Here is a 15,283-nt window from a genome sequence, read left to right as displayed (position 1 = left end):
ATGAGTGGCATCAATCCCCGGCATATACAACTGCCATGGACACCAGTCCAATGTACATACATGATAAGAGAGCAAGACCGATTGGGTGGCCAAATGGTCACAGGCACAATGATACTTCCAGAGTTTCTTGGATTTGGATCAGAATCAAGTTGGGCTTATACTAGTCCGACAACATCTTTTTTCAGAGGGTGATGTGGAGTCCTTTCCTCTTGCGATGCCCACCTCAGTGGCGTGTACTTATGTATAGCATTGGGGAACTCATGATACGGAGATTGAGCTGATGGACTCCTTTTTTTTTTGGAGTTTTTACATCTTGCGATGCCAACCTTTTCAGAGGATGCTTTTGTACAGCATTTGGCTACTCTTGGTACAGAGTTAGAGCAGATTGACTCCATTTCTTTTTAGGGTTTCAGTGAGGAGCACTTTGCTTCTCCCAGGATTGAATATATACAGGATCTGATCTTGGTTAGTTATGAGGTTTTTCATACCTTCTCCAAGCTGGATACACGACACTCGACTTCGAGGAGTGTTCTTAGACTTGTTCTTATTTGGAGCAGCACGTCGCAACCTACATGGTTGTTTTCTTCCAGAGGAGCGATGTACCTCGCAACTTGTTCTATTGCTTTTGTAGCTGAGTTGCTGAGGAGATTGCTTGTGGAGCTTTCTTGGTACCTGTTTCTGCAATCTTTCATTTTAATCGAGGACGACGTCTCTGGCTTCTTCAACATCCGGTGCAGAGAGAGGGTGTTAGACATCATACCCTTCCTGGCTTCCTGTTTGGTGCCCTATTTTAGCCTCTAGGGCTGACCATGTTAGCTACAGGGACTGGTCACCCCTCACATATGTTTTCCCATATTATTCCCCATTTTATGGTGCCTTGGATATTTATCCTAGTCGTGGACATTTACCCAATCGTGTGGATGCTAGTCAGTTGCGTTCATATGGGCATATATATAGCTGGCTTGCCTCCCTCATTCTTCACTACTTGCTTAGCATTGTTTGCTGCAGTCCCTCACATACAAGGTTTTCTCCCCTCTTGCTCGGGACATGTATTCCTTTGGATGATGATATTGAGAGCAAGTTCTCACCTGTGTTTCCTCTCCATCTCTCTCTCACTCTCCTGTGTTTCCACTTTTCCTTCTTCCGCTGCACATTCTATCACTCAAGATGGTTTCTTGGACACAAAAATGGGCTTTGGAGCTCAAGTGTCAAGTGGAACGTATGTATGGCGAACTCTTGAGATTTGGGAGAGATCGAGCAATGAAATAGATTTCTACATGGTGCTTACATGTATTTCTCATGTGGTGAAACACAAAGAGATCATCTAAATTTTAGAAAAAGCTGTTATTTTTGGTAAAATCTCCGATGGAATTTCCGTTCGCGTCATTACCTCCGGAATTCGACAGAGATCGAGTATTACCAAAGCGCTGATGTGAAATTAGCTATCATCTAGGATATTTTTACAGCTGAAGATTGTGGAATTTTTGGCCTTTGGATTTGGAACATGTGATAGATAAGAGAATAAAAGTGAGACAAGTGTCCTCACACTTGTCAATTCAGCTCTACACATGGCATTGTAGCATTTTCTTGCTTATTTGAACATGAGAGAGTTCTCTATTGGGCAAGTTTGAGCTTCAAGCAGGTTTTTGGAGGTTGAAAACTCTGATTTTTCAGCATTTCTATTCATTTCTAAGCCCACCATAGCCCTATCCAGCCTGAGGAAGATGATTTTCACTATTCTACACCATCTTGCACCCCCCGGATGGCTGTTTTTCAGCAAAACGGTCCTAAAGCTTGCTGAAATTTCTGGTTTTATGTGATATACAGGCTGTTATAGTAGTTTATGCACTCATGGATGAGCCACATGGGCTGGTTTACAAGTTTTGGCACTCATGGATGCAACATACAAGCTGTTATACAAGTTTATGAGCTCATGAATGAGCGGTTTACAAGTTTATGAGTTCATGGATGAGCCACATGGGTTGGTTTACAGGTTTATGTGCTCGTGGAAGAACCATATGGGCTGTCACACAAGTTTATGCGTGTATGGGAGAGCCATGTGGGCTGCTATACGTGTTTGTGTGCCTATAGGACATGTTGAATAGCCATATTGGATGAAGGACAGGTTTATGATTGTATATGGATAATCCAGCATCTCCATGGGGAGAGTAAGGCCCTCAAAGCTTGTACATGTTATATTTCTCCTTGGAAAATGAAATACTCCAAGGGGGGGGATCGGCCCATTCCGGCCTCTCTGTGGTGTCAGTTGTGCAACTTTTATTTTCAGCTTTGTGGATTGTTTAATGGCTGTGATTAAAAGCTGAAATGTTTAATTGTCCTCATGGTCAAAGCGATGCACACCCACTACGCGCTTCCCGAGCGAGTTACATTGGTATCATACCTAAAGCTACAACTCGTGTCCCAAGCAAAGCCCAGTTCAACTCTACATCATTCCAAAGGGTGACTCAGAGTACGGACTGGCACTACTTCATGTGCGAGACTTGCACACTTGACTAAGACCATGTATAGGACTTGTACACCTAACCTTGGATGCTTAGAGTGGAACCCTGGCTGACTCGTCCCGAATTGGGACTCACAAGGGACCAGTTTCCACTCTAGGTCCTTCACCTGTTGTATAGATATGTCCACGTGGCATCCAAGTGCGGAATGCACGTGACACTGCAAGATACCTATGTGAAGAAAACACACAAGTTTCGCACGAGAAATTGGAGAAAAGCATGCAAAACAAGGCGACCCACCTATACTCCACACACGAGAGATGGAGATCCGGCTACAAATCCTCGCAAATGGGCTGCATCCTGTCGGGGCTGCCTCCTGTCGATTTCGTAATGAGATGAGTCTAGGGCCTAAGGCCTTCCCTTGTATGGATCGAAAAAACACCCCAATGCTTTGTTCCCCACAAAAAAAGGCCTATTTTAAAGTGTGCGCTAAAAATTGCCCCACCCCTTGCTTTTTTCAATAAAAAACAGCCCCCATGCTTTTTTATGATAAATATGGCATAGCTTTTGGTTTAAAAACCCCAATAACCCTATAAGTGGCATAAAGCATGCTTTTTATGCCCAAAAAAAAAGCTCACCCATTTCAGCTTTTCCTCCCTCTAAGCGCTGCCATCTACTGTCCGACTGCTGGCTATGCCAGCTGCCACCACCATCCTGGCTGCTGGCTGCGCATCCACTTTCTGATGGCTGTGACTGCAGCCTTGCTGTCTGCTGTAGGCACCCTAATTCAGAGCACATCCAGCATTCAGCCAGCCGCCTGCTGCTCGCAGAACCTGCTTGTGATGCTCTTTTCTTTTTTCCTACATGTCTAGCTGCAAGTCGACAGTCCCTGCAACACCACATACTCCATGACATACACAATCTGCAGCGCTTCCAAGAGTTCAGAAAAGCCTAGGGTAACAGTCATGAACCAGAAGTTTTCCGGGACAATCCCGCCCGCACGCATGCATGCAAAGCTCCCCATTGTTCCCCCTTCTCTCAGAATCCACATTCACCTTACCTTGCCAACAAAACCTGAAAAAGCACCTACTTGTCTGCAAACCTCCCCCAAGCCAAGGACTAAGATTCCACACCCACACGTCCATGCTAGTCAACTTCGGAGTCCGTGCTTGCCCACACAGGCCCTCGACAAGACTACCTGTGATCCGCCATGTCCATGGCAAGAGTAAACCTCTTGGTCCAAGTCCAAACCACGATGATCAATAATAACCCAAGACTCATTATATACTGCTTGTTGCTGCTATAAATAACAATCCAGTTATAAATAGCCAATAATCTTGGATTAATTAATGATGAGCCCTAGCCACATATCCAAGCCTACTTTCCCTAATCCTCCCAAGGCTGCCCTAACCCTATTGGATTAGTCCCAAACCCTGAGGTTTACTGTTAGGTACATAACATTGGCTGAGAACGATGTATGCAAAAGACGAGTCTTTAGGCACACATACATCTGTAAGAGAACTGCTGAAAACTACGAGATGACTTTATCAAGGACTGATGGGCTGTTTATATATGCACTTCTGTTGCTGATCGGTCCAAACAAGCTGGTGTCGGCCAGCAAATAATGCCACAACTGCTGAATATTGAGCATTAAATGCTGTAAATTCAGATTATCGCTTTTCTTTGCTCACACGTGTGAAGCGCAAGTTCCATACTGCTGGCTGACTGCTGTTCTACTAGCCGACTATTATTGTTGCTGCTGTAGGGCTGCCAGCTGGCTATTCAGCCCCCTTGAAAGCCCTTTTGTGTGGCCCATGGTGGTTCACAAAGCAAGGTTCACAGGCTGGCCCCCAAGGGGTAGTCTAGAGCCTGAATCCCTTTGCTAACTAATGCTCCTACATACTTCTACACATACCTAGGCTAAGATGACCTAAATTAACTTCATTGCTCTCCAAGTGTGTTAAGTGAAACTTTGACACCAACAGAGGGCTCTACCGCCGACACCACCTACAGAGAAGTCAGAGGAGCCCGTGGACGCCAAGCAACAAGAGGCAACACCTTGCTCATGTGCGATGGCCTTACCTATCCACGTTCCTATCAGAGAAGCGCCACCCATGGTACCAAACCCCAAAGAGAGCTGTGCACAGAAGAAGAAAATTAATGAAGAAGATGTGACGATGGACACCCCAGTACTGGCAAAATACTGAATACACCACGGAAAATGCACCTCCCAACTTGTCTCTTCAAAACACAATGCCACCCTGAACAACAAAGAAATCTGCTTGGCTCCAAATTCCCACACTAGTGTGCAGTGAACTCCATTGACCCCAACAGTGGACTTTGAACACATCACATCCCAAAACCTCAAACAATGAGCTTGAAACTGTTAACATGCGGAAGCTCTAGGAGTCTTCTTTCAGCCCTAAACACCATCTGGGAACATGCAGATGCAAAACGCAAGTAGATCTAGAGAGAGAGAGAGAGAGAAAGAAAGAAAGAAAGAAAGATTTTATTAACGTCTTCCAAAAGACCGGACTCGGCCTATGAGACAAATCGGAGCACCTGTATGGGGTATCCTCTGTCATCCCAACAAAATGAAAAAGTACTGAATAAAAAAGCTGAATCTGGGTGTGCAGGGGATGGAGCTCTACTACTAGGAGAATGCAAAGCTATATGCATGGAGTATACAATCATGATATGCAACCTAGCTAGCTCCATCCTGTACCATACTGGGGGTATAAAATGGTATACATCAGTGAAGGGGGTGTCCACAGTACAAAAAGGTACAACTGTTCTTGCAGCCATAGGCTGCATCCTTGAAAAGGTATAACACCTAGTCTAGTGATCCAGCCCTGGCTGGACTGAATGACCAAAAGCGATGAGCAATATTGCCTTTATAGGCTTGGACCAACCTGATGGACTGTCGGCCAAGTCTTGGACAAAAATCCACCGTTTGTGCTGCAGCCGACAGGTCCTTCTACTCTCTCATATGCTGGCCGACAGCAACCCCAAGTCGTCCATCAGATATTCCCTGCCAAATCAGCAACACCCTACTCAAACATACTTCAGGATTAGGCTGGGATTAGCCAATGCATGTCTTGCACATGACATCCCCCTCTCTACTAAACTTGATGACAGGATTGCAATCTCTGTTCTTGGATGACTGACATCATCCCATTCTCTATTCCCGAAGTCCCCCTGTCATCCTTCCCTCTCTGGCAACCTTTTCACTGAACACACGGCCCGGTCTCCAAATCCACTCTACCTCTGATGAAGATCTATGCATCTGTTCCATCCAATCCCCTTTCCATTCTTGCCATGTACCTGAACACTATCTCTAGTTGTCTTTCCTCAGTATTGAGTCTGCCATTCTCACTCCACCCCTTGGAGGATTAACCTCCCCTAGAACCGTTGCCTGAAAGCCTTTCCTGGTGTGCCCCAAGTGGCACCCGACTCACAAGACTGCCATCCCCTTGGGCTTTGTGGAACACCACCAACCAACCTCCTGGGAATTCTTCCATGTCTTGCGTTCTTTGCCTTGGGCCTCATACCTGTGCACTTTCCTGTACCTTGGACCTGTGCACCTTCATCTAGGACTGAATCAGTGTTTAGCCTTGTTGAGCCTAATGCTGAAACAATGTTGCTAGGTCCCCACACCACCACAAAATCAAGACACAAGCGATGGTTTCATCCATGCGCGATGCAGTAAGGGTGGGTGGGACATGGGCAACACCACTATCTCAAAACCAGCCTAAAGCTCTGACACCAGTCTTACATGCGGAAGCCCAAGGAGTCTTCTTTCAGCCCTAAACACCGTCTGGGAACATGCTGATGCAAACCGCAAGTAGATGCTAGAGAAAAAAGAGAGGGAGATAGCTAAGTATTCAATATATTCATAATGTACAAAAAGGTACAATTGTTCTTGCAACCATAGGCTGCCTCCTTGAAAAGGTATAAAACCTAGTCTAGTGATCCAGCCCTGGCTGGACTGAATGACCAAAAGCGATGAGCAGTATTGCCTTTTATAGGCTTGGAACAACCTGACGGACTGCTGAAAATTCAGTATATTCATATGGTACAAAAAGGTACCCTAATCTACAGCCATAGGCTGCCTTACATAAAAGGTGGTAAACACCAAAATCTCCTAGTCTAGACCCACACCCAAGGTGGGAGTGAATGGTCATAACAATGAGCGCTTGGTGCCTTTTATAGGCCCTTTGGAGCATTGGAGTGCTGGCCAACTGCTGGTCGGCCAGCCGACTGGCTTATCTCATCATGAATGCAGCGCCGACAAATCATAATCCATGTAATGATGCGCTTTTCAGTCGCCTTGTCTTATGGTACAGCCGACGTCATCTTTCATGCAGCCGACAGCATCCTCTTCATGTCCTCCATGCCTTGCTCCAAGTCCACACTAGCCTCTTCTGCACCCGATGCTCCTAAATTCTGGTTCTGAGTGATCTTTTTCTGGCTGCCCCTTCTGGATTAGCTTCTGAGAATGTCCATGGCAACTCTTGCACATGACACCTCCTCTGGAGTAATATGAGAAACCGCCTTTGTAGGAGAACGGTTGATGATGTAAACAACAATGCTCACAACTTCTCCCTAGAAAGAGAGAGGAAGATCTGTAGAAGAAAGCATGGTACAGACCATCTCTTGAACAGCACTGTTCTTGTGTTCAACCACACCATTCTGCTGAGAAGTGTGAGGTGTGGAAAATTGACGGCTTATACCATTCTATGAGCAAAAATTATGGAAGGCTTTGGAGATGAATTCTCCTCCATTGTTAGAGCGGACTTGTCGAACCTTCTATGTGGTCACAATCTCAACCAAAGTCACCCACTCTTGGAAGTGGAAGAAAGAGATAAACCCAAACTTTGTGTGAGTAATCATCAATAATAAGCATAAAGTACCTGGCTCCTCCTTAGGTAGTAGTCCACACACAGCCGCATAGGTCTATATGAATGAGCTCCAAAATATGAGAAGCCCAATGAGTAGCCTCGTGAGGAGAGGCATCTCAATGTTGCTTGCCATGAAGACAAGTTGGGGTTTCAGACCCTCGACCATCTACAGCTAAGAAGACAACAGCTGCAGAGAAGTATAATTCAAATGCCCATAGCGAGCATGCCACAAATTTGTATCCACATGAGCTACGAAGGCATGAAAGCTATGAAGAAGTTGCAACAGATGAGATTGGGACTCATTCAAAGAGCCACTTAAGTCCTTCAACCAATAAAGACCACCTTCCTCGATACTTGTGGCAACAATCAACAAGGTGCTAGTGTCGATAATCTCAAGGAAGAAACTGTCGAAGTAGGCACCCTATCCTTTCTCCGCAATCCGAAAAACTGAGAGCAGATTGTTGGAGAGCTTGGGAACATGAAGCACATCTCAAATGGTAGAAGATTGGTCCAAGGAAGAGTTAAGTCGTACATTACCAACCGAAGAGGCCTCCACGTTGGAACCATCACCAATGGACATTGTCGAAGAGCTAGGACAAATGTCATGAAGAGTGGTCCTGTCAAGAGTCATGTGAGTAGTACACCCACTATCAACCACCCAATCCGTGAGACGTGACGTGTAAGGAACAAGAGAGTCAGAGGGAAGCTCCTCAATACCAATGAAGACAGTCTCCTTGGTGAAAGAGGATTTTTGACTTTGGTTGGTGGATGAAGAAGTTGGATTGGGGGGTTTCTTAGCAGAACCACCTTCTCTCTTCTTCTTGTGACAATCAAGTTGAATGTGACCTTTGAGACCACGATAATGACAAGTAAGCTCTTGGTGAGACGGATTGTTGGTAAATTTGTGGTCACCTTTGTTGCTCATCGAAACCTTGGACTTCCATTTGCTTTTGCCCTTAGCCTAAAGAAGGTCTTGAAAGTATCCTCACTGGTCTTCTTTCTCATGGCCCTATCTTAGAGCATGCCAACAACGATATGCAGATGAAGTGTAGAAGGAAGAAGTGATATAGAATCACAAAAACCAGAGAAAGTCTCCAGCAATTTGGCAAAGAGCCGATTGACAAAGTCCGCGTCGATAGCTTTGCTCTCCAAAGAGATCAACTGCTTCTGAACAGTTATGAACTCCATAACAAAATCCATGATGTTAGCACTATCAGCAATCTTCAAGTTGGAGAGCTGATTCTCCAAGGCTACCTTTTGAGCAAAGATCTCAGGCGATACCTCCACTGGATGATATCCCACAATTCTTGTGTGGTTTCCTCATCATTGTCATCAAATTAATCAGCAATTGACGGTTTTATGTTGAAGAAGATTAAGGCATGACCCCTTGCATCTTTGTCAGCCCAAGCATCAATTGCAACCTGAGGAGAAGTAGCATCAGGAGAGGCATCAATGCCAGAAACAATACCCCATAGCCGATGATACCGAAGATAATTGGTTCCATCTAAGATGGATTCCTTGGGAAGTTGAGAAATGGATGAAGAGATGACAATCATTGTAGAAGCCATGGCTTACAGCAGAAAGGCTACAAGTAGATATCCGGGGGTTGCCCACTCCTCCCTAGACACTAGGGAAGGTAAAAGAAAGATGTAGAATTGTACTCCTAACGGAGATCAAGGCACACGAGTGAAGACAGGAGCTGACCCAATGTGCAATGAAGTAAGGGAGGGAGAGGCTAATGGAGCAAGTGCACAGTGCTACCACTAGTCCGCGACAGGGACAAAATTAGGGGAGGAGAGGGAGGGCTGGGAAAAAAAAAACGCAACACGCAACAAGGAAGTGCTGTCCAAGAGGCAAAAAAAACCAGCCCCGAATCAGTGAAAAAAAAAACATTAATTTGTGCTTGAAGTAAGTCTCCAAAACGCGGCCACCAAGGGAGCAGAGGAGAAAAAAAACGCAGGCTAAAAACTCTTCTTGCTGATATGTGGAAGCGCAAGAGCTCTGATACCATGTGAGAATACGTGAATATGAAGTGGAAGCAAATAGAGATCACACAAGAGAGAGTAGGCAGCCAAAAGAGATCCAACACTTGAGCCAAGAACTAAAAAGTATTGGGTAACTATGAAGGCACAATGGCCGTGCTTATATACATCTCATGGAAAGATGTCGGCCAGTAGCAAAAGGCACACAGCTGTAACAAAAGTGATAAATGCCTAAAAATAAGCTATAATATAGTGAGAAAATATGGGAAAAATCCCTAATGACATCAAATAAATATCTAGATAAAAAGGCATAAAATGGAGTAAAAGAGAGCTGGAGATGACATGTCCAACAAAAATGGGTGTTAGATCCTATGTGCTGGGATTGAGTGATTACAAAGAGTGGGAGAGAGGCCCTTTATATAGGAAGGCCAAGAGCTGGCCGACTTCCACCATGAAGCTGGCCAACAGCCCACGACTAGCATAAATCCTGAGAAAATACGTGTGCCAGTAAAAGAGCCAGATCCCACACACAAAAATGCACAAAATTCTAACACATATGAGCAAGACCCCCAACTTATGGGTGCTTCAATGACTTCTCGGGTAGAAGCACTCAAGGGACTTCTCGGGTGCAAATGCACAAGAGAGTTATGGGTAAGACGTTTCTCAAATCTCAAGAGGTAATACCTAAACAGTGTACAGTGACCCTACCTAACTTCGTTCCCATCAAAGAAGAGCTACACGTTGCCAAATCTCAAAGAGAGCCATGACTCTTTCTTGGCAACAACAAGTGTCCCCAAGGGTACAACTGGAAGGACAAAGGTCAATCAAATGCACTAGCAAAGCCGGTGGCAGTGACATCAAACCTTTCGTCTTGGAAGGGCAAGCGATTTTCTACCTTCACTCAATGAGCCCACACCAGATTCTCATCAGTTTCACGTGCTTTATCAAGAGGTTCCTTCAGACAAGGATAGCCTTTCAATATAGAAACCATGTGCATGAAGAAAACAAAGACTTGACAGTTTCGACAAAGTAAAAATACAAGACTTCCAAAGAAAATCACCTCACAATACTTGAAAAGTAGCTTTACTATAAATTAATTGCATAATCCCTTGTAGAAGTGTCATTGATTTTACCTCACAGTTCCTTATCGTATTGTCAATCAACAAAACTACTGATGTAGTCATCCAGATCACCAATCATCTGTTGTTGTTGCTGCTGCTGACGGCGGCGCTGTAATGTACTGTTCCGCATGTTCAAAACTAAGCGATGTGGAAATTCAGACGTTACCAAGTCCATGCAATGACTTGATCTATGCTCTTGATTGAACCGCCCAGAAAGACTCCCTCCCTTGTTGTAGCAAGTTCCACAGAGGTCAAAACCTATCTTCTCAGTGCATTCTTGGCAATGGTATCGATCACCTACTATCGGGAACATCTGCAATAGAGCTCAATGATTTGTACGGACTTACCCAAGTAGCCCTAACAGACACTATAATTGTAAAATGCAGCAAAAAGTGGATGCACTAGGATGGCTCACCCCGCATCCATCACACCCAACTCCCACATGAAGATGCCCTTCTGTCCCACCATCTCCAGTGTCTCCAGAGTTACCTACAGAACAAGCATTTCAACCTAAAAACAAGTGTAGCTCCTTATTTACACCCAAAGAACCCCTTAGCTCCACTTCTAGCATTAGTCAAACGACAAACAAACACCAACACCATGGTATGCAATGTTAGAATCCCAAGACATTATCTTGAAATTATACCCAACTACAATTGATCCTCAACAAGTTTCAAGGGGGCAGCTGCAGTATCATGTTGTGCAAACGCCTCCAAGGGAACAAGAGGGTAGATGATCCCCCAAATTTCTCTCAAGCAGCAAGACTCACACACACAGAGGCTGGCCACATGGCCACAAGCTTGCTGGGGATTGAGGCAACATCTCCATGTCCCCAACACCTCCCTGGCTGGCCAGCCTAGATCAATTGGAGGGCCACAAGCACCACTCTTAATGACTCTTGTGAGTTATGCCTGTAATGAACCTTCCGCTACTTGCCTCTTACCTTGCCCTTCACCTTGATATCCTAGCCCAAAGTCCTGGGAGACCCAAGGCCCAAGGATATACACACAAAAGATTCTTGAACAAACTTGAAAAACGCACATGAAAGCAACGAAAATAACTTACAATCAACTGACTGATTTTTCTCTGCCAATTCCTGAAGCTTGGCATCTTGCTTTCTTTTCATGTATTCAGCTGGAAATGCAGACTCCAGGTACTGATGTAACTCCGAACATATAAGCGCTGAACCCCCAGGGTGAGGATCTTTGCAAGATGGACAATGGAGGACTGTGGAAGTCGACTTTTTCAAGCATGATTCACAAAAGACTGGCCAGCAAAAACAAAATATCAATACGTAAAAATTTTGATAGCCAGAGGCATAAAATAAGTTCAATGTCATAAAAGTCACTGTCTCCTACAAAATTCAAAGTGTTGATTTCACCTTCACCACAGTTTAAGACAACAGGACGGTACAGCAAGCCATGGCACAAGGAACACAAAAAATCATCCACTGTCAACATGCTTTGCGTAAGACCAAGATCTCTTTGCCCACTAGCAAGTTCTTTCGTTTGATGCGTCAACACAGATTCTTGGATGTTGTTGTTGCAAACAGAGGTGGTGACATCTGATGTGATAGTGCCATTAGCCCAAGTGCGGCTTCCCGGTGTCGATGATGGAGTCTTTATCTGAGCCTTAAGCCCAGCAGCCTCTTCATAATTGCGAGGACTCCAAAGATGCCTCGGGGACTCTAGGAAGCGGGGAGAAAACACTTGCTTCTCCTCCTCCGTACCTTGAAGGTGGGGAAAGAGTTCAGCTTGGTGTGCTAAAAAAGCGCTCATTGTGGAGATAGATGAAAGATCAGAGGAGCAAAAAAGAAGAAAAACCCACGTTGAATCTCACGGCACCTCCTCTCGTACTCTTTCGGAACCGCCTTGGAGAGCATGAAGTGAAGCAGCTCGCACACTCTGGGGAAGTACATGTACGGCCGCCTGCACAATGGGCAATGAGACTCTCTTCGGACATTCATTGCCTGAAAGACGCACCAGAAGCAGAAGATGTGGCCGCATGCTGCAACTCACAAAAACAAACACATAGCCATGGCATGAGGTTCGGTCGGAGTAGAGGCGGGTGTCATGTTTATTACTACTTCGACCGATACACACGTGATTTACCTTGAACTATGGGCTTGTACACCAGCTCCCTGTCAAAGACAAAAGCAAATGGGTCTGGTTTAAAGATTGGGCGATTTCAAGCCCGGCACAGAGAAACAGACACACACAGTGGCGCGCGCCCACGCACACACACATACAGAGGCGCGCACCCACACACACACAGACAACGCGAGAGACAGACAGACAGAGAGAGAGTTACAAGCAAATGCTGCAATTGAAAGGCTCCGATGCTTCGCTCGAGAGCTCCTGTGAGGTCGATGTGCAGGAATCCTCGCAAGATTGGGTTCCTTGCACTTCCAGTGAACTCTCCCCCATCAATATCGACGGATCGAGAACGTACCTCTGCGCGTGTCTCCGCGCGCGCGAGAGAGAGAGACAGAGTGAGAGAGAGAGAGAGATTAGAAAACGAAATGGGGAGAGATGATGCTGGCAACTGCAAAGATGACGATAATAATCGATCTCTTTAAAGCTAAGTCGTCTCGTTAAACGGTGAACAGCACATTACACGGTGAACAGCACATGACGCCTCTTGACAGTGTCTCCGCGTAGAATAAATGCCAAAGCTTCAATGATGTCGCTTATTAACATTTTAACATTACTAAATAATTTGTTATTACTATCGTTATGCTTAAAGGGGGTGTGGTGGTGTTTGTGAGAGAGATGGGGGAATTTTATGCTCTTTAGAAAGAATGAAGTTAATGTTAGAAAAAAAAAACTTCCTTTGGTGTTTATTTAAAAAAGGCTCAAATTGAAAAAACTACTCAAATTTTTGCTATTCCTTGAAAACATAGGCTAAGGCTTTGAAAATTTTAGCTATGAAACTGATTGATATGTACATTTTTGAAGGAAAAAGTGGCCAAGGTAAATACCTCTTCCTCTTTTGATAAGATAGGCACATATTTTTTCTAACACTAGAACTTACATTCTTCATTGGACGTGTAGATTTTTTAAGGAAAAAGTGGCCAAGGTTGATAGGATAGGGACATGTTTTTTCTAACACTAGAATGTAAGTTCTTCATTTGACTAGGGAAGACTCACATGATTATCTCACACTTCAAGTGACACCTCACAATATGCATTAATAACAAGTGAATCACAATCCTTTACTTGGCATGTGTAGCTTTATGCTCAATTTAGAAGTTTTTCTTAACCTAATTTTACATAATAGAGAGAGTAGCATGCATCTTGGACTCAAAGTTCCTATTTGTTATCCTTCCAACATGAAAGTTAGAGTGGCAAGGTGCTTCATATACTAAGGAAGGTATGCGTAAGGTTCGTTATGCCATGTAAACAACTACATCGTTGTGATAAGACTTGGATAAGGGCCTCTCTTGGGCCATGCTTATTTCACCTAGAAGAGTCATGCAAAGCTATGGTTAGTTTACCTCAAGATTACTAACTCCTACTCCTACTCCTATATGATTCACTCTCTCAATCCCTACTAAGAAGTCAAAACGATGATTACTCTATCCATAAAACCTTTGTACACAAGTGCACATGACCTCATATGGTTCTTTGGCTATGAGAGAAGTAAATAGAATTCCTTTTTTCCTTTGTGACCTCAATTGGGTGTGATGGAAGAAAAGGGTGAATAGAAAATGTGAATTTGGGGGTGGCATACTAGCACGAGACTCGCGCGAGGCAAGTGGGGTGTTTAGATATCAAGCTCAACTAATGTGGATAGGGATGACATGCCATGATGACACCTCCACACTTATACCACTAGCATAGTTGGTGAGATTATGGTTGATATGCTGCTAGTGGTTTACAAGCAGTATAGCAACCATTTTGGTTTACTAGAGTTATGGCATAGTCATATTCGTACTATGGATCTTATATGTTTTAATAGTAGAGTACTTTTCCTTTTAGTATGTACTCTTATCTTTATGTTATTGTAGTAGAGAAAGTAAAGAAGAAAGAAAAAAAAATTAAGCATCCATCTCTCTCGTGTGCTTTTCTACTCGTGTGTACGTGTGTGTGTGTGTGTGTGTGCGTGTGTGTGTGTGTAAAGAAGTTTACTTATAAACAAGGAGCTCAAGTTCACCCTCTCCCCCACATTCTTCTCATGATATCATAACATCAGTTCGCGTAATGAGCTTAAGAGGCAAGCAAAGGAAGTGGTATACGGGGTAAGGATAACTCCATCTCTTTCTTTTTCATTTAGAAGCAAATCTCTATACGTAGCTACTAGTCAATGATAGCAATAGTAGTAGAAGGCACAACAGAAGAGGGCGCTATCATATCTTGGGGATCCCTCTTTAATAAAGCAAAAGCATGTTGTATAACATCTTTAAAGCCTAATGGGCCTTACTATCATTATTTTTTGCCCCATCAAAAGTCATTTCGGACCCCATTTTGGCACTATATGGTTTTTACACGCTTTGCAAAAGTGTCGACATCGACATTTTTCAATTGTGCAGCATTTCTGTGCATGTTTCACATTGGACTATTGTGCATAGTGATTGATTTGAAGTGCCTATAGATATTTTAGGATATGCACATGTATGGTAGATATATGTTCATGTGATTGGTTCACATAAAGTGGCTGCATAACAGGTTTTCAATAGTACTACTAGTAATAGTGTATGTATTTGTCAAATATATTATAGTACACTGCTGTGAGTACAAAAGTTTCTACAAGTTTTGTTTTTCCTATAGAATACCATATTTGGTGTAGCTAAAAGTAACTAAGGTCTCTTCCTCTTTCGC

At 44.1% G+C, this 15,283-nt stretch overlaps 1 protein-coding gene across 6 annotated transcripts in view; it reads right to left on the bottom strand.

The window, feature by feature from the left end:
- The window catches only part of LOC147608656 (E3 ubiquitin-protein ligase PRT1-like), a 29,606-nt gene extending 16,598 nt beyond the window's left edge, over positions 1 to 13,008 (bottom strand). For 5 of the 6 annotated variants that reach the window (XM_086788370.1, XM_086788374.1, XM_086788372.1 and 2 more), the window contains exons 1-7: positions 12,774 to 13,006; positions 12,575 to 12,603; positions 12,291 to 12,470; positions 11,845 to 12,192; positions 11,529 to 11,729; positions 10,879 to 10,952; positions 10,476 to 10,776 (exon numbers count right to left, since the gene is read on the bottom strand). In XM_086788370.1, the coding sequence (XP_086644496.1) occupies positions 10,498 to 10,776; positions 10,879 to 10,952; positions 11,529 to 11,729; positions 11,845 to 12,192; positions 12,291 to 12,470; positions 12,575 to 12,603; positions 12,774 to 12,889 (1,227 nt within the window). In that variant the 5' untranslated portion in view covers positions 12,890 to 13,006 and the 3' untranslated portion in view covers positions 10,476 to 10,497. Of the gene's footprint in view, positions 1 to 10,475; positions 10,777 to 10,878; positions 10,953 to 11,528; positions 11,730 to 11,844; positions 12,193 to 12,290; positions 12,471 to 12,574; positions 12,604 to 12,773 lie in introns of all 6 variants that reach the window. The other variant, XM_086788369.1, reaches the window with a different exon arrangement.
- Between the last annotated feature and the right edge of the window lie 2,275 nt (positions 13,009 to 15,283).

Source organism: Cibotium barometz, chromosome 52 (genome assembly GCF_041138505.1).
Source record: "Cibotium barometz isolate CiBa-2024 chromosome 52, ASM4113850v1, whole genome shotgun sequence".
NCBI classification, from domain to species: Eukaryota; Viridiplantae; Streptophyta; class Polypodiopsida; order Cyatheales; family Cibotiaceae; genus Cibotium; species Cibotium barometz.
This window is presented reverse-complemented; position numbering and strand designations above follow the sequence as displayed.